The following is a 20574-nucleotide window of genomic DNA, read 5'->3' on the forward strand; positions in this document are numbered from 1 at the left end:
GGTCAATGGCATCACACGTGCTACAAGAATAAATCTGCGTGCTTCTAATAGTAAACACAATGGACACCATAACAATTAAATCCTTTGAATAAAGACAAACCATTCAAATGCTAGTATTAGTTTACAAAAGAAAAGATAAAGAAATCTGATAAAGGTTAATGGATGATTACTTGCCTTATGTGATGCCATTAAAGCTATGTGTAAGTGGAAAATTTTTGCTGTTGTTGTTGCTTTTATCCTGATTAGAAAAACAAAATAGCGCAAAAAAAATTGGAAAAAACTAACCATGAAATGCTTTATAAGCGACAAGCTATAGCTGAGGTGTCTACTACTGATTTTATGAAGCAGTCCAGCAAGGAGCTTTAACAAATCTTTACAAGGAAGCAAACAGGGAACATGAATCTTACCACAATAGGCAGGCCGATGTCTGGCCAGAGGAGGTCATCTGAAGGAGGCTTTGGTGAATTCCACACCACCACTACCTTGTTAAGGTATGGCAGCCCATTTAGCCTCTCCAGAGAGTTCATCAGCACTTCCTCTCTTTCATATGTCAGCATGACCACAGTGAACTGCTCCCGGGGGACATTTCCTCCAAGAGCAGCCTGAAATTCCTTCCCAGAGCCTCCAGAGCCCCCACCAATGGGCCTGAAACCGGTTCCAGAGCCAAGGAATTTGGCTTCTGAGGGCAACACCGGGTCCAGAGGAGTGTGGGGAAACAGATGGAAGGGCCCCGGGGCCCTGTTCCATGCTCTGTACGTGTCTGCTGCCGTGTATGTGAAGTTGCGGAGGAAGCGGGGAGAGGCATATGGAGGCTCCGTCTCTACGGGACCAAGATCCAGATCCCCGTTGTCGGCCAGGTTGGCGTCCGTTCCCGCCAGCTTCCCGGCTTTGTGGGGAATCTCATGCGCGGGCTCGTCCCTGATTGGAGCAGCAGGAACCTGGATGCTAGTTCGTATGCTTGCGAGGATGGTGTTGAGAACATTCTCAGAGGTTGAGAAGTACGTCTCCCAGAGAAAACGACCCTGCCGCCTCATGGCGAGCATGTCGTTGTCCGATAGGCTGCGCAGCAAGAAGTGGAGCTCTGTGACACGGGGTTTGGGTACTATAATGGCAGCTTCAGTCCAGCGGATAAATTGGTGGTACGGTAGTCTAGAGTGGTCCCCTAACACAACAGGAATCGCCCCTACCTCCAAGGCCTCAAACAGCCTCATGCCGCAGCCTGCTGAGGCAACCAGCTGTCCGTCCCCTGGAGCGATCACCAGAGCAAACGTAGAAGCCTTGAGCACTTCCAGCCTGTCCTCCCTCTCCCCACATAGAGCCCATTCTGTCGGCAAACTGGGTTTTGGGTTCTTGCATGTGAACTCCACCAGTACCTGATCCAGGTGGCTGTCCTGGACTGCTTTTAAAGTGCCAATTATCCGATCATCGTAGTCGGCGGGCGGATCTCCCTCCAGTTCCTCCTCAACCGATTGAGGGGGCGCCTCCTGGAGACTGCTCCTTAGAGACTCCACCCTTTCACCCTGGAAAGTGAAAAGGTACTTCCTCTTTACAGGAACCTGTGGTGGAACCTCCAAAAAGTTGGGTTCTGACAGAGCGTGGACCAGCGGGGACACAACTAGGTCGAATCCCTCACGGTACTGCTGCTCCAGGAAGGTGGACTGGGCGACCACTGCCCTTCCTGTGCTGACGTTATACAAGAAGTTCTGAGTCATGGACTTTCTGGAGAAATGCACCAGAACATGATTGTGTCCATCAGACCTCCAGTAAGGAAGAGCTTTCAGCTGCTTCTCCAGTTCTGAAGGAGACGGCAAAGGGGAGGACTCTAGTATCTCTCCCACCAGAACTAAATATAAACAGGCGATACTTGGGTTTTCAGTTACATAAATATTGCTTTTAACGGATGATGCAAAAGCCTGCCTCACCAATGGGTCAAGATTATTCCCCCAAGAATAAGAACTTGTGTCATAGACATAAACAGGAAACCCAGATGTAAGAGGACAACGTGCGTAGTCAAAGCAAGACCGCAGACGACAGGAACGCGCAGACTTCGGTGGTGGTAGTCCTGGGTCCTCTTTGTCTGGTAGTAGTCGAACAGGCAAAGACAGCTTGGGCTGGTTCTGGGCCATCAGTTCTTTATAGGAATGCTCGGTCTGGCTGATGACGTTTTTCAGCTGCAGCAGATCCTGCTTGGCGCTGTCGATGCTGCGCTTGCAGGCCTCGATGCGGAGGTTGAGCCTGGCAATCTCGCCGTTGAGTTCCTGCCTCTTGGCCTCCAGCTGCAGCAGCTCCTCGCTGACAGACTCGCGGATGCGGCACAGGTCCTGTACGTGTTTGGCTTCGCACAGCTCCCCGCCGGGCCGGGGCCCAAAGATGCGCTTGTCGGGCCCGCCAGCTTCATCAATGGTGGTGAGGTAGTAATGGGCGATGAGAGGGAAGAAGACCAAGATGAAGAAGAGCATGAAACTGAGCCATGTGAGACGTACCCGGCGCAGCACCCATGTCTGGCCTCCGACACCCACTCCGCCACCGTTACGCTGCATCATTTATCGGTCAGTCTTTTCCTCGCCCCACTAAGGAACTGTTTCTATAAGGAGCAGCAGCCATGGTCGACCTTGTCAGCAAGGTGGTGGGACAGAAACTAGACCATTAAATCTTCTCTAAAGGTCATCTGCTGCAAAGTTCCTCCACAGAGAGTCCCGTAGGTGATGTGGGCTGAGGCTCAGCCTCACCTGTACTCTAAAATGCACTCTGTATTGTAACCAACTAAAGTTGATGCCATTTTCTGTTGAGAGGGGTTTAACTATTCCTCTGAATGTTTGCCAGTAAACAGTTCAGCATATGCAAAGGGATAGTCCCTTGATGGATGAAGCCAGGAGTACATGATGATCATGTGACGGCTCGGATGTGCTCATTTTCTGATCCCCCATCAGAAAACCCACAGGATGTTGACCTTTTTAAATCTCTTTAATCTTCTTAAAATAGAAACCTGAAACAGAGAAAAGCAGGGGGAAAAAAACAATAAGTGCCGATGATCATCTGAGGCAAGAATAAACTCTTCTAAGTACAGATCATGTCAAGTGGTTTCATTCAACTCTCAAACTTTATATCAACTAATATACAGAAATTCTGTCTTCACACACCACAACACATCTCATACATTCTTATCTGTGCAGGAGTGTACAGCACAACGTAGATCTCTCGCTGTGGTGCTACTGCAGCTGTTACTTCTTGCAGTCTTTTCATAAAATGATTCATTTGTTAATGAACATAAGTGGTTTAAGTGATATGATCCAAAAAGAAGAACAAAGCATAAAGCAGATGCATTTAACATTTTTTCGTGAAACTTCAATAATTTGAATAAAGGTATAAGGAGTAGTTAAAAAAAACATTCATATACCTTGCACTTGAACTTGTATGTGAGGAGTCCACATAAGTTAGCACATAATTGTGATGTAGAATGACAAGTGTAGGAGGTTTTCAAACATTCTACCAAATAAAACCCAAAATGTGGTATTCATATGTATTTAGCCTCTTTCATACTCCAAAGTAAAACCCAGTGCTACCAACCATCACAAGAAGTCTACTAATTATTAAATAGGAGCAGGGCTGCAACTAATGATTACCTTAGTAATCGATTAGTCTATCAATTATTTTGACAATCTGGTAAGAAAATTGTCAGTTACAAAGTATTTGTTCTGGTTGATCATATAAAACCCCAAAATTACATACATATTGACTTATTAATTTTTGTTAGGGACATGCAGTCAAAATTGAAGTAAAAAGACAAGTTGAGGTGAAAGAGACAATAGTAAGGAAGCACTATGTATGAGATTTATAGTCAAAGTTTTGCAAAGCCAGCCAGAAGCTCAGCTGTTCAGCCTGTGCATGATTGCCTCCCGCAGAAGACAAATATCAGTGAGCTGAACAATACAAGGTATCTTTGGTTTTCAATTAACTTTTCAATTTAATCTTTTTTTCCATGTCACACAGAGCCCAAACTCTGGAGAGCCGTCATTTGTAACACACACCCAGCCAGGAAATTAACATCAAAAGCACCTTCAGCAAATCTCATTAAAGCACTCCTCCTGCATCCTGACCTCAACGCAGACTCAAATTATCGAGCACCCTTGATAAGAGTCCATGCTAGAGAGCGATGATTGCCTCAGGACTGGGAAAGGCTCAGGCATACAGAAGATGAACAGCTGCGCCATCTGATGAATAGTGTTAAACTGATATCTCAGTATTGGGACAAAAAAACAGAACACACAAAGAGCATAAATAAATATGTATAACAAGTTTTCCATCGGTTTCTAAAAGCAGCGAGAGATGTGCTGCTCGAGCTATAGCTACATCAAAAGCCTTGTAGATGTCACCTGATAGGCCAAGAGCCAAACAGTTCTTATCAAGCACTTTACAAACCCAAAACACACCGAGCAAATTACATAAAGCAGTTCAGAGCTACACAAAGACCAGAGGAATGTAGGAGGCGTTTATCCTCCATGACATAATCACCTTTGATAAGCAAGCCATCTCTGAGCAACTGCTGCATCTGAGCCTTCGTAGATCAGGTCAGAGACCGAGATCATCTTTATAACAGACATTTTTCATTTCGGACATCATATCTGAGTCACATAAACATGCATGCTGCTCATAAGTCATACATCTGAGATTACAAATAATGTATGTTTCCATTTTCTCCTTGGACCTACTTTGGCACAATTTGTGGTGTCGATACAAGCCCAGTAAGTCCTATCACAACAGTGTAAACATGCTAATGCTACACTTGCACTTTAGAAAACTTCTCAGTCTAATTATTGAATTTCATTAATTAACTTCAAAAAGTGAAAGTCATAAATAGATCACACACAAAGTGATATATTTAGTTATGTCTTAAAACTATGGAGAGCTTAGTTTCTCTTACATTTACATTTCACAGGCCACATAAAAAAAGATTGTTCTATACAGAAGTGTTTTTAACCACAGCTGCGCCAAGAGTCGAAGACTGCTGACTTAACAGTTGTCAACAGAGTTGAGGCATAAAAGTACTGGCGGGTCACAGAGAAACATGTCAAAAGCAATTATTATAAAACTCCGTGAAAGAAAAAAAGAAACAACAAATATAACTTCAACCTTGGGAGGATTCATGAGTTTGGAATACATGGGCTAGTTAATGCATAAACCTTTTAAATGAGAACAAAATACACAAATGCACAATTCATTTTAGTCTAACAGCCTACAGGTTAAGTAATGCTTTATTAATTAGAATACTTACCTCTGCACTTAAGCTTAAGGGTTAATATAGGATGGTTTGTTGATGCAATTTATTTCTCTCTGGTATTAAGGAGGTTGTACATGAAATACAAATTCACAGGACGGATGACAGTTTCAACACTGGCCTCCGTCTTGCTGCACAGTGACGTCCCTGAACTGCAACTATCACAACAGCCTGATTAATTAGTGCATGACTGTCAGAATTAGAGGCCTCATGGCACACAGATGTTAGCAGATGTGGCCGCTAGGCCTAATCTGGAACCAAAAACATGCTGCCTTAAAGCTCTGCCTGTGGCTGCCTTCTGGGAAACGGAGCAACATGCATTGATAAGTCCGAATTTCAATCTCTTCAGTAGCAGCTCTCTAATCTGCAGAAAGTTGTCCCACTGCTGCAGACAGCCTAATCTGACTCCAGTTTGCATGGAGAACACACAGTGAAGCATTGATTGCTCTCAACTCACTTTGTGGGGATCGATGATAATGCCATCATTACCTACCGCCAAGCTGCGAGGCTTTGGCTGCCATTAAGGGAAGCTGATGGAGCCATTTTACTTGCAAGACTGAAGCAACATTAAACAGAGCCACATAAAAAAATAGATAAAACATAACATGTCTTTGCTTATGCAGCACAGACTGCAGCGATAACACCACCACAACACTTTGCAGTCGTACCTGCATGGGTTGCAGCCAAATTAATAGTTATGAAGTCTTGCTTCTCAGGGGAGAGGGAAGCTGTAGCCGACCAACTCATCTGACCCAGATAAGAAAAGAGCATTTGCACCACATGAAAAAACACCAAGCAGGAAAACTGTTGGTTGGTTCCATGAATAAATTAGTATGCATTACTCAAGAAGTGCTAATATGATTTACTGATTCAGTCAACATGGCCTAATTTAATTCTATAGAAAATTTGCAGCACATAGCCAAAATGGCAGCAAGAGCATCTAGTAAGGTTTGCACCAAAATATGCATCATGATGGGTTAATAATAATCAAGAGGTTTAGATGAAGTATATTCATGAGATTGACAGCAGCAGGTCCCGGACACTGAGTGGGACTCAGATAGAGGGGGTGCTGTCTCTGATTTCCCAGACATCAGAGGGCTAGCTCTTGTATAAATGTTTGAACAGTGTCTCTGCAAACTGGCAGCAATTTACGAGGCAGTCGTTGCAAAATTATTTTTGTAGGAAACACAGATGAGACTGTGCAGTCTTCCAGCTGTAACAAGTTTTTAAAAGAGGCGACAACAAATTTGACAAGATCCAAAACCAAACGAGCAGCAGAGAGTGCTTTAGCAGACAGAAGTTAGTGAGAGAAGTTTGACGCTTAAGCCTAAAGTTTTGTTTTTTCCTGTCTGTCCACGAGGAATCTGAGCTTTAGACACAGCTGACAGGAGGAACTAGAGAAGCCCGCAGGAAGACTCCTACTTAGTGGAGACATAGTTGTTGAATAAACTGCAACTAAAACTAGAATAAAATGATTCAGAATGTTTTGGCCTCCTTCATAATCACTTAAAATGAATTGTGTTTAGCTTCCAAGAGCTTGTCTAGAAGAGACAATTCAAGTAAAGAACATAAATATTTATGTCTTGGCTACCAAAATAGATGCACTTTTCATCATTTGACAACAAATGTACGTACCACGCTATTGTTTTTATGTCTGTTGGTGAAATAATTAACCTATAACATGCTAACTAGTTCCTAAAAATTACCAGCACTGTCTAATCAGGCTAAACACTCAAGAGGTCTGTAGAGAGCAGAATAGCAGAAGAAACAACATTCTGTGCAACAAGGACTTTTACTTCAGTATTGTAATAGACTTTAGCTGGCATTAATTCAGTGTTTAATTTGGAGTTTTTCACTATGGCATAAATCTGTTTAAAAACAGTACAGACCCATTCATTATATTAAATTTAAAAGCCCATTTACTTTAGGAACTTATCACCAAGTGAAACGTATAGATCAATTACACACAGATGGATGTTTGAAAGCCTTTATCTCTGTTAATTATGATAATTTTTCACTTACAGCCAATGAAAACCTTTAAAATTAGAATATTACATTAGACCAATACAAATTAATGAGAAAAAAAAAATTTAAAAACAGAAAGGTGGGTTTTATGTAAAGTCTGTTTAATACGATTTTCAAAAGGTATACAATATAATTTATTTAATATGACATCTTAAATGAGCTGATGAATCTTTAAATTGAGTCCTAAACACATCCATTTGAGATTTTGTATATAAAATATTAAACATTATTATAGCTTAGAGATAACAATATAGATATATTCATTAAGAAAAAAGTGGTAATTTGTTTGTCTTCATCAAAAATTATTAGATATGATACAAATAAAAAAAATTTTTTAGATTAAATATTTTTTGTTTAAGACAATTGTAAAAGTGATGCAGGTTATTATGGTGAACCCAGTCAGGATCTCATACTGACCAGACTGTTTATGCAAAACACAGAACCTCAAATTTCACCCAATACATTCGCTGACGTGACCAAACCTATGAAAGGAAAAGAAATATATATATGTTAAATACTAGACTTATAAGATGCTAAGTCTGTTTGTGCAAATCAGTTGAATAAAAAACACTGCAATGTGCAGCCAACAATAATATGGTTAAAATGGACATTATTAATCCAGAATCAATTTAACTCGCTTCACACAACAAGCATAACGCTTTATGTATGTTTACTGCTGAATTAGATTTAAATTCTGAAGATAAACTATATTCCCCTGGGTTACTTAAATCATGCATTAATATAATTAAAATTCAACAAACAATGAGAACAACTTTAAACTGATCTCCAAACAAGCTGCAGCAGCACATGTCAAATAATCCTAATGGCTTTGGGACCGCGTTATATTAGTCTCCTTATGGGGCTTTGGCTCAGTGTGCTCACAGACTATGCTTCCATTAAATAACTGGGAATTTATAGACAATATTAAGGTAAGGCATTCCCAGCAGAGGTGCCAAAGTGAGAGAAAAAAACAAAAAACATTCAGGCAGCTGAAGGGAGGGACAGTCGCTGCACGAAAGTAGCAGCTGTTAAAGCTATGGGTCACCACTCATCTCCCGACAGCTGACAGAGAATCTTGAGGAGTTTTTACAATAGCACGCTATCGAGGTCACTGTAGAGATGCAGATCATTTCAAGGAGTCAGAAAAAGAAAAAAAATGTTTTCCTGTTAAATATTTAAGATCCAATATGAGGCAAAGACAAGACATGAGGTTACAATTAACAAGAACTGAATCTGTTCAGAGAAGAAGTCTGAAGAGACAAATGAAACCAGCCTAATGAGACAAAAGAGGGAGCCTACACAGCAAAAAGGCCAGCAGCCTCTGCAAACTCCCAGCTTATACAAAATACAATACATTGCAGCACCTTTTCAGCTGCATATCATTAGCAAAGAGCTTATTCTCCCAGAGGTAAATATCAACACAGTACTGGAACCTGCTGACAAAGATTTTCATCAAAAAAATGATCGATAGTGGGACAAAGTCATGAGCCTGACTATTTCAGGGTCATCTGTCAGGGCAACACCCACCATCAGGAAAGCAGGGTAGGTTTTTTCCAACTTGTGATCCAAAGGTGCATAAAAACATGTAAATTAAAGCATTTGATCGCAGAAAAGCAATGTAGGCAATATCTACATTTACCCAAGAGTGAATTAGCATTTTCATTTTATGTATAAATTTGGAGCATCACTGCATCAGATTTGGTGAGTGAGAGGGCCTTGTGAGGTTTGGACAGAAAAACAAACTACATGTAAAAAAAAAAAAAAAAGTCAGTTTTCCACTTTGGAGCATCTTGTTCATTTATAGGCAAGCCTGTGTTCAAAATAAAGTGGAAGCTGCCAACAGGATCAATCACACTCTCCAACACAACTTGTGCTGAATGCATTATTGTGCTAAAACCCATTGTAAAGCCATTAATGCCCACACCGAGCTTCAAGTTCGCCCTAAACCAAGTATGATTAATGGGTAGCCATTACTTGGGTCGACTGCATGGAACACAAATATAATTTTTTGCCATTGTTCAGTCAATCTTTTGCAAAACAATAATCCTGTAGCTCATCATCTGCTACTTGGTAGTTTTGTCTCATTGTGTGCAACAGACTGAACACGGACCACAGACTAAAACCAACCCTTTCCCAGGAGTTCAGGAAGATTATTCACATCCATGCTAAAAGGTAAATGCCTAAGAATTATCCCAAACTTTTCTTTTCTTGCAAACATGAGGTTGGCAAAAAGAATTGGTTTCACAGTAGAAATGCAAAAAATAAAATAAAATAAAACCTGGCTGTAATTTTTAGCTCGTTAGCCAACTTGTGATTGGCTGGTCAGTACCGCAAAAACCCAGTCTGTTCAGTAAATGAAGTACATGTTTTTCAGCATTGTTAACTTTACTAATTGGTAATAGATGCTAAGGGCGAGTTAGAATGTTAAAACCTTATTACTTTTGTATTAAACCTTTAGTAAAGCCCTGTTTTACAGCAATTGCAGAAGTTTTAGAATACCTGCTGGACTGATGAAAGAAATGAGAACTTTTTGGACTTTCAAAGTGGTTCTTTCAAATTGTCAGGCCGATGGTCTTTCAACGCGATAATGACCCAAACATACAGCAGAAAGCATTGAAAATGCCTGGCATCATTCTCCAGAGTACAAGTACAAGGCCTGCACAGAAATATGGGAAATGCAGCATTATTGATGGACATTATAGGACATTTTCCTCAATCTCGTCCCTGACCCTGCCATTTTCCTTACACTTCAGCATTTTATTCACAAAAAAGATGTGAGCACAAGAGTATGACTGCTCGGACCCTGAAAAATTAATGACAAAAATGTACTTCTACAAAAATATTCCATTGCAATACTGCACAAGTTTATTTTGTAAAATTATAATAATTTAGCAGGTTTGCCATATTTTTTGTCCATTCCATTTTTATTTGTTTATATATAGAGTATTTTCAGTTCAAGATATTTCAATGTCTTTTTCTCTATTGTAAAAAAGGCACAACAAATGCAAGCATTAAAAAAAAAAACTGTTGGATGAGATACTAAACAAATCTGACCAGAGACTAATGAGTGCTGCTTTCCTGTCATTAACTATTAAACACCTATTTTATGTCAACAAAGTCATTAAGACCATTAAAAACCCTGGTGTGATGACCCGAAGCAGGGGAAATTACAGACTTGCCTCCATGAGGACCTCTCAGCTCAAAACATATTGAAGTGTTGACCTTTCCCGCTCAGTAAGTGTACTAAAACGAAATGCAGGCTGGCAGAGACAAGGAGAGAATCTTGTTTGGAAAACAAACTGAACACAGGAAAAAATGCATTACTCTGCAAAAAAAAAAAAAAAAAACAACACCTCTTGCAATGACACAGAGATGTACATAGATAGAGAAAAGGCCAAATACAACACAGGGGAGAGGGAGCAAGTTCATAATGACAGATGGACCTGGGTGTGTTCCAACCTCCAGGGCTTCTGCAGTATGACAAGGATTACACAAGAGAGTAATTCAAGGTGCATATGTCCTCGCCATATTGCCTGGATTCATCTTACAAAAGTCAAATACGAAACATGTTGTGAACTAGCAGTGATAATGTCGACAAGTCTGCGACGATAACACACTTGCATCCTCAGCGTTTAAAAAAAAAAAAAAAACTGGGTGAGAGATTAACAAAAATGGATCACAGCTGATCCACAAGTGCTAATTTGTCGATGAATCCTCTGTCGTTATGCTGCTGCGGCACGTGTGGCGGCAGCAGGGGTGAGGTGAGGAGAGTCTCTCGCTGCTGCATTAGTGAGAAGTGAGGATGTGACAGCTAATTAGAGTCAAAACAGACATTTGGAGAAACAGGATTCCCCCAACCCACCATTTTTCAGCACTAAACAGCTCATGCAGTCTTCTAATGAGGCGAAGCTAAAACATCTAGAGAGATACTCTGGGACTTTTTTCCCCTCATTTCTACTTTCTCTGCAGGATATATCATACTGCAGCTATAGGTTTCAATAAAAATGGCTAGTAATATTTTGTTTTATAGAATTAGATGAAAGCATGAAGCTGGTTCCGTTTCCTTTCCTTCACATGAAAACAAATATTGCTTAAAATTTACTAAAAGAGAATATTTTTACTTTGTTTATGCAACAAAGACATGAGAGATTCAGGTTTTGCTGTAAATCTGCTAAATTGAAAAACAACGATTCATGAGGAGGCTTCCAGTGAAAACTCCCCAAGCGAGACCTTCCACTAATTTGCCTTGATGCAACGTGAAAAACAGCATTTCCTCTTTTTCTCAAAGCACTCTGTCCATGGTTTTAGATTTTATAATTGGGTTTGCATATGAGCTACATTGTTTATGATATTGAATGCTGCATCGCCGAATTAACATCCTTGAGTTTCTAAAGGATTCTGAGTCTTTCCAAAATGTCTAAATGGAAAGCATTTCCACCAAGAGCAGTGGTAGACCTTAGTCTTGTACTGCGTGTGACGTGTGGTGTACTCTAGTGAACTGCTTTTCAACGGCTTTCATTATCGACAAGCAGACAATCTGAGGGGTGAGAGAGAAAGAGAGAAAACCGCATCTGTAGAGATGAAAGAAAAACTAATTCAATAATGCAATAAATCATAACAAACATTAGATTTATGGGATATTAGCAGTGAGTTCATGTTCGAGTCCTTGCTTTCTGGACCTATAAAGAATCTACACAAGCTTTTTCTGGTCAACTGCAGAAATGTTGGAGCATAAATGTATTTAGGCCATTGCTTTAGGAAGGCGACGGTATTCTATTATAATGGAATGCACTTATGTGACTCCAATGCATAGTATCTAGAAGCAGGAAGTCATCTAGTAATTTTGGTTTGATTAGGGGTCATATGCTGTCATATTTTTTAAGAGTCAACTGACCCAAAGACAGATCAGTACCACAATGAATGGAAACACGTGTACAACAAAGACAATAAAATATATCAACTAAATAATATTTGAGGAGTTTGACTGTTATCATAATTTGATAATTACTAAAGGTACAGACATAAATAAATTGATGAAATAAACTGCTGTGTGAGAAAATAACTATTTACAGATATGGAAGAAAGTATGAAGGGACATAATTAGCAAACAGTTGAATTTGCTGTAAAATGCAAATTTATTTCTTCTGTAAAATGACTGCTCAAGAGTAAGAACTTAAAGTACTTCTCCAAAATGACTGATGAGCAGAACTGTCGGTGAGTTTGATCAATATCAGTGAGTCAACTCGTGTTCCAGTGTATCACACTAAAAGTGCTTAGTAGAGATTTTAGACAAACCAAAGTTCAACAAAGCTTTTTTATTCACACATGTTCCTTTTCTGACCATGTACTCGTGATGAACTGGTGCTAGAGTTGGTTCAAAGCTGGTTCAACGTTGGAGAGCTTCATTGAACTGGTTTTGCATTTCTAATTTGATCCAGCCATGCCATTACATCAGTGTAAATGTCTGTTCCAACACATCCTTTGAACCCTCCTCTTGTGTATTCTAAAGTTTCTGCAGAGCACTGCAGTGCAGGGAGACCTTTTTACCTTCACACATCATAGCATTTGCTTGATTTTGCTTGCAGCCCCATGTCTCAATATCATCAGTCTGGATTTATAAAAAGATCTCTGCACAGCAACTAAGTTTTTGGAATGCTGCAGTGTACAAGGTTTCTTGGCCAAAATTCAAGAGTTTATTGTCCCACAAAGGGGAAATTCAGGTGGAAAATTGGAAGAAATTAAACAAATATATTCAATAGTTGCATCTGATGTGGTTGAGAAATCACCCTGAATACCTATTGACCATAATGATTCATTGAAAAACAGATACACAGCAAGGGACTAGGCCAAAAACCTCATAAAGGAAATCACTGCCTAACACAAACGGGAAAAAATTGCTGTATCATTAGGGATAAAGTTCTTAATGATACAGCTGGAAGCACAGTTTTCATATTTAAAAGTTAAGGAAATATTTACTATATCACGTGGTTGTAAGAGAAAGAAGAAGTTCTCAACAGCTGCCACCAGACCTCTGAGGAGGCATGTGGTCAGAAAGTCGACTGACGGCAAAAAACACGCAGCAAGTTCAGGTGGCAGCAGCCAAAGCATAAACTTAATGTCTGAACACCAAGACAAAGTCTGCTTTATTTTGGTCACAACTAAAAAACAAAAACAGAGGTTTGAACATTCTGATACGTAGAATAATTAAATCAAAAAAATTTCAGGCCCATAAATCAGTGGCATGTCTGAAACAGAAAGAGGACGTATGTCGTAAAAAAACAAAACATATGAAGCACGGCGTGGTTCAGCTATGCTCTATGGCTTCTTCAGTTCCTCTTTAACTGTAAACCTGCAGCACATGCAGGAAAATTGGGATTCAATCAAATGAGGAAATCCAGTGAGAAAATTCCAAGCTTTCTGTGAAGGAGATGAAGCCTAGGATTCATTGGATAGTCCCAAGAAGACGTCAAAGTCAACTAAGATTTGGTTTTAGACGAAGACGTCTTGGGGGACGGTACCACAATTACTATAGTTGCTTTACTTAAATGTCACTGAAAAACTTTGAAGAGGTTAAAGGAAAAGGTGTTTGCAGTGGCAAACTAAGGTCTTTGTCAAAGAGTGTTTGACTAGGATTTCTCAGGAAGACTGCAAAGTGCTGGTGTATGGCTCTACTACTCAATATGTTTGTCATAAAGGAGTTGAATAATTTTGAGTGTTAAACGAGTGAATATTAGTTGTGTTAAGCCATTTAAATTGTTTTCATTGGATTTATTTCTTGTACAGCTGCTAGTTTAAATATCTTGCCAACAAGTCCATCTGCAGTCAGGCTCATTTTTAAATGAAACTTCATTTGTATGGGAGAGTTTGACTCTCTGCTTTAAGCAACATTGAGCCAGGTTTTACAATTTAACAGAAATAATTGACAAATGCACCTGCAATATTCAGTTTAAACTTGCATAAGTAATTTACCAGCTGACTATTATTAAACATTTAACAAAAACAGACAATTGAGAAGAGCAATAACCCTTTACTTTTATACCTGTAGTAAAGATCAGTGCATGAAAGTTCTTCCTTGGGCGAACTGGAATTAAAGATGTGGTCAGATGACTGTATCAGACAGAACTGGTTTTAAGATGGGAAAAAACAACCCAGCACTGAAAACATCTCTGCACCATCAACCAAGTCTGTTGCTTGTGCCGTTCAAGTAATCCTGCTTGCCACTCTTCGGAGAAACCTCCTGAGTTTAAAAATGTGTACCAATGGTGTCTGACCTATTCATTATGTAAAATTTAATTACAGACCATCACATGCTGCTCAGTTAACCATGTGACTCTTATCATCTTAAGAGGTTAAACGTGATAGAAGAGTGTGAGGCTACAAACTGACTTTCATACCATGTTTCCTGTGCATGAATCAAGACATCTGCTTCTATACACTTACTTCTGGTCACACAAAATTCTGAATATTGCTATACTTTATTAATCAAGGCAGTCTCATATTTTCCTCTATGGTAGCAGTCAATAAAAATATTTAAAAACTTTGCTAATGAATCAAGATTTAAAGACATTTTCCAATTCAAAAGGAAATACTCATCTCTTAACTGTTCATTTAATCTACAATCACGCATTGTCTGGGTCAAACTGAATCCAGCCGTCAGAACTTCGAGTGCTGTGACAGCTCAGCGTAACAAGAAGACAAGAACAGAGAGGACGCACAGAAAAAAGAACGGTCTTTTTGTATTCCACAGTCAAGACTCATTGTGCAAGAGTCAAGCTCACTACTGCAGAGGAGCTCATGCGCATTTCTCTCTTTCTCAATGGCAACAACATCAAAGCACAGCATTCACACTCTTTTCTGTAAGCATATGGAGAATATGAGTTTTTATAATCTCGTCTAACATCAATCCATCCATACATTTTTGACTTCCTAATAAGTCTTTAAAATCCCGTCACAAACTGTTTCTGTTTTATGGTGGCAATTTCCCTAGAAACCTGGCTGTATGACTAGTCTCCTTTAACTAGAGTCAGTTCACCATGGTAGCCTTTAAGGCAGGGGTGTCAAACTCCAGTCCTCAAGGACCGGTGTCCTGCAGTTTACAGATGTGTCGCAGGTACAAAACACTGGAATGAAATGGCTTAATTCCCTCCTCCTTGTGTAGATAAGTTCTCCAGAGCCTTGCTAACAACCTAATTATTCTATTCAGGTGTGGTGCAACAGAGGGACATCAAAAAGGTGCAGGACACCGGCCCTCCAGGACTGGAGTTTGACACCCCCGCTTTAAGGATACCCAGGATGTCATTGTTAAGCATCTAAAGGGCTTCACAGACAAGAGCAAGATTGCACCCTAATCCACTACTTATTCACTCAAAGAATTTCAAGGAGAGCCGTACAACTGCCATGAAGAAAGATTCAAGATACCAAATAAAATCCAGAAAGTGTTAAAACCGGTTCCTGAAGAGGATTCAGCTAACGGCTGTTACCAGCGCAGAGCTTGTTCAAGAATGGCAGCAGATAAAGTGAGAACATTTCTGTATACACATCTTTCCAAGACAACTGTGAAGGACAGACTGACATTCGTTCTGCTTTTCTATGAACTTTTGCTGCTTTTTCACTTTTTCATTTTTAGTCCAGTATCAGAGCATTTTCTGAATCACTCTGGCACCAGGGAACCATTGTTCTAAATGCACATACAGTAACTTGTCAAAGAACCAATTTTTTTAAATGTCTTTATCCACTTTGTGCCTGGTTGAAAATAAATGAAAAAAAGCATTTTAAAACTACTTGATTATACGCAATAAAATTCTGACTTGTTGGACACCATGTGTAAAATTAAGAAATAAGGAGGGAATTTGTGTGTTTAACAAGTTCAAGAAATAAAGCAACTGTTACAGTTTTGTAACAGATGTTTTAGGTTTAAATCTAATACTCTAACTTGATTACAGAACTACACTAATAAAAATCCCAGGTGAATGTTCTTTCTGCTCCTCAGAAACCTGTGAACAGCCATGAACTCCATGCAGTCTGCAAATGCACAAGCACAACTCCCAAACATTTGCTTTGACATCTGAGCTTAATTGTGAGTTCTCTGTCAGTCTCAACACCACGCTGTGCCAAACTTACAGCATTAACTGTTGGGCTCAGTCCAAAAATAGGACCACTTAGTCAGCCATGACAGATGCAGAGAAATAACCAACGTCTCCCTGAAAGCTACAAAAAAAAGTTTACTACATTTATTCAGATTAAAAAGTCCTTAGAAGACGTTTTAACATTTTAATTAAGTTAAAGTTGCTCATATTTCTTTCGAGGGTGCCAATAGGAAGAGAAATAATCAATTTTGATTAGAAAAATCACTTGCTAAGCTTTCAAAAACACTAACCGCAAGAAGAATCAGCCAGGAACACAAACACCGATTTACCAATTTGTCTCTAAGGATTGTGGGTAACACAGCAGACGCTACATGCATGCAGTAAAATCCTACACGGCTAACTTATAAATCCTCTTGTTATCTTGCCATAGCAGCCATACTTGCTGGGTCCTCCCCAGAGCTCTTCCGCTCCCCCCTCCCTCTGCATTTGCTGGCACGAACCGCAACAGATTGACTCAGCCCGACAACAGCTGCCAGAACGCCGCGAGCCTCGTCCTCCAGACACTGACGGATTGTGGGAGGCAGCCAGGGTGATTAGCCCCTGACGTGGGAAAATTATTGCAGCGTACCACCCCAAAAGCAACTGCACCTCAGCATACCCATCAAGCATTAACTTTAAAATCATGTAAAGCCCTTTCAAAGAAGAAAATGTACAATTACTAGTTAATGCTATCAAATCAGTTCATATATTGTTCTTAATTTGAACCTAAAAGTGATGTAGACTTAAAGATTCATCATCAGAAGCAAATATTAATCTCACTGCTAGAAAAGCAGACAAAGTCACTATCTGCTTATGAGGACAAAGTTAAAACTATCTCTTTTCATTCAACAGCAGTTTTCCTGTTCTCAAACAAGAACAAGCTACACTTGACAGAAATTTCACTCATACCATTGATTTCTCTCCATCTTCTGGTGAAAAACTAAACAACCTCCTATTATTCGATAAACATCTGGAACAAAATATAACGTTTCCAGACAGAAACCAAGGTCGGCTAGAGCGCTTCAATTCGTCGATAGATTTAAAACCTTTTCAAAAGCACAGAGCAATTAATTTCCCCATCTTCCACGTTTCTGCCTTGTCATTCTGTATTTTAGCTGACTAAAACCCTGAATCTGGGTTGCATTATGTCTCCAAAACCTTTAAAAGCCACTAATGAAACAGACTTTCTGGAGATGCTGATGCTACTTCAAAGCAACAGACAATCCTGTCAGGGAAGCATTATGAACCTATTCATGTGTCACACCATCTTCTTTTGCTTTCAGTGCTGTTTTTCTTAAAAGCAGCTTTGCCTTTAGGTCTGCATGAACGCGTTGCTTCTTAGAGGATGAGCAGAAAGAAAAATCTGTTGTAGGTGAGTCGTGTTTCTGTTTACTAAGAACAAGCTTAGAAATACCACAAAGGGGGAAGTAAAAACACAATAAATCTACAAGATAAAACCGTGATGCTTGAGGGCATTGCTTTTTTCCCAGACACATGATAGCAGCTCCTAAACTAAACTGTTTCTGCAGTCCTTCTTAATGGAAAGGAAAACTGCAGTGTTGTGTCTATATGTTCAGAAAAAGCTGCAACAAAGTGACTTTTAAATGAAGGATACAGAGTAGGACTATCTGCATGTCAGTGCAGCTTTAATGAATGTTGTGTCATCACAGACAAATGTCTAACCATGAATTACGCTGAATTATCGCAGCACAAAATAATCAAACCCCTTCAGGAGAAAAGCAAAAACATTTGAAACCAGGTAACAGGCATTTAATACATTTTCCAGCAGTAATGGTTTTTTTCTCCTCACCGATTAGACTGCAAATATGATCTGCCCTGGATCACAGGGCAACCGGAACAAAGTTCAATTGACTTTTTCAGGAGAATATCTGAGCATCAACAACCCTGTACCTTCATATTTTGTTCGTCTTGTGTGACATATCAGTCTCTCTGCTGGTAAACCAGCCCCACATCATGATGCTACCATCGCCATGTCTGACAGATAAGCCTAATCTTGGTTTCTCCAAATGTATTTGTGGTCAAACAGTTCAAACTTTGTCTCGATTAACCAGAAAACTTTTCTCCATACAAGATTTGGCTTGTCCATGCAAGCAGCTGCAAATTTACAGATTAGATTCATCAGTTCTGGAGCAGATCCCTATTCCTTGGTAGAAAAGAACAATTCATGGAAACTGGAAGGTTGAAGAGATAGTCAGAATCATGCAACTGTGGAAGACCATTTCTCTAAATGACATTAATCCAGGTGAGCTGACAGCCTAAGTGTAAATTTGACTCTGAATACAGATCATGTCTGATTTAAAGAAAAAAAACATACACATCAAATATAATGATCTCTAAACTCTGAAAATCATCAATTAAATTGTGTAATGTCTGAGAATTTAAAAATAAAATGAGAATTTAAACAGATCATTAACAACCCCAAATTTACATGGCATTCATTTTCACAATGAGCTCAAGTCCAACTTTTCACCAGAACTGCAAAAGCATCCAGCTAACTGAATTTTTTTCCCCCAGCCAGACTGAAGACATTTTGGTTCTTGACAGCAGGAAGGACAAGCACAGGTGTAACTAATAATATTAATGAAGGGTTTCAGCGAGCCACAGCAGAAATCTGGAAGTGGGAACACCTACGCAGAGTTTAAAAAATGTTAATGTCTGCTAAGAAATAGAAGATTTGAAGCAGGATAGGATGGATTTAGTAGCACCTTCACTGAAAAATTATTATAGAAAAGAAAGAGACCAATATGGTAAATGTTTATATCAACATTTTCTGAGCTTAAATGATAGAGGTGAATGAGAATATATTATTAATGGAATATTTTAAACAAGTGAAGTTTCTCATAATAAAATTCAGAGTTTACTATTGTTGCTAAACGTGACCAAAAGGAAACAGAAATCATTCAGGCAAAGCATGGATGTCAATCCTCAGAGAAAAAGATCAATATTTCTGTCCACAATGGACTACATGCTGCTCTGTGTGGCACATATAAATTCACACTCTGGTCCATTATATTCTTAAAAACAGAGAAGTTAAAATTACAAACATTGCAGCTTGTTACACAGGGCACAAAAAAGCATTCATGTTTCTTGAACGTAACCAGACTTTATTATATTACTGTAACTCAACTCCATCCATTTTAGTGGTGTTTTATTGAATAAACCAAGAAGAACAAGGGTTTTATCCAATTTTCTGTCCTATGAACCATAAATAAATTACAGAGAAACTAAAAAATTATAGTTATAAATATATTTATAACTCATGTAATTACAGCTCATGTGACTTAATTCTAGTGCAATTCTAGTTGTTCTGTGAAGGCATCAGAGGTTTGTTAGTGAACAATAATGAGTAAACAGCATTATAAAGGAAAGGAACAGAACAGGCAGGTCAGGTTATAAAGACGAGAAGAAGTTTAAATCAGAGAGAAGCTTTGCTCTTGTCAAATGAGACCAAAATGTTTGTTTTTTAATTTTTTATTCCTGGGCTTAACGAAAAGAGCTACGCATCGCAGAAAATGTAAACACATTACAGAAATCACAATGTAAAACACGGTTGCGGTAGCATCATGCAGTGGGGATCCTTTCTTCGGGAGAGACAGGTAGGTTAAAAAAAAACCTGGTAGAGACTCCAAAAACATCCAGGAAAATGAATCCAGAAGCAAAGCCAAGAGAATCTGTGACTGTTATACAAAGTAAAGAAAAAATATTCTAACCTCTAGATGTGCAAAACTTTCTGAAACATACCCAAAGACTGTTTCAGAAAGTGTTGCTTCAGAAGGGATTAAAGGAAATGCACACCACCATTTATCATTTTTCTTTCACTCCACAATAGGCACAAATTTTTGTATATTGAAAAAATAAAATAAATTTAGAGTTTTTAAGTTAGTGTTTGTAACACGACAAAATGTCACAGCATAAATAACTTTCCAACTTGCATAAAACTCACACACTGAGGTGTCAGTGTGTGAGTCTACTTTAATAAAATAACAGAAAGTTCATTCCAATTAGTCCAACTGCTGCTGCCATGTGTTTCTAGCAAAAGAAACATACATACACAAAGGGAACTTTTTTGATTTAAAAAAAAAAGAAAAAAAATCCAAACACGAGATGTGTTTAATTCAGTCTCACACA

General features: G+C 39.2%; 1 protein-coding gene across 1 annotated transcript in view; it reads right to left on the reverse strand.

The window, feature by feature from the left end:
- The window catches only part of extl3 (exostosin-like glycosyltransferase 3), a 31908-nt gene that overhangs the window by 9548 nt on the left and 1786 nt on the right, over positions 1 to 20574 (reverse strand). The window contains exon 2 of the mRNA XM_028039576.1: positions 408 to 2986. Coding sequence (XP_027895377.1) covers positions 408 to 2543 — 2136 coding nt within the window. The 5' untranslated portion in view covers positions 2544 to 2986. The remainder of the gene's footprint in view (positions 1 to 407; positions 2987 to 20574) is intronic.

This window comes from Xiphophorus couchianus, chromosome 15 (genome assembly GCF_001444195.1).
Source record: "Xiphophorus couchianus chromosome 15, X_couchianus-1.0, whole genome shotgun sequence".
Lineage (NCBI taxonomy): Eukaryota > Metazoa > Chordata > Actinopteri > Cyprinodontiformes > Poeciliidae > Xiphophorus > Xiphophorus couchianus.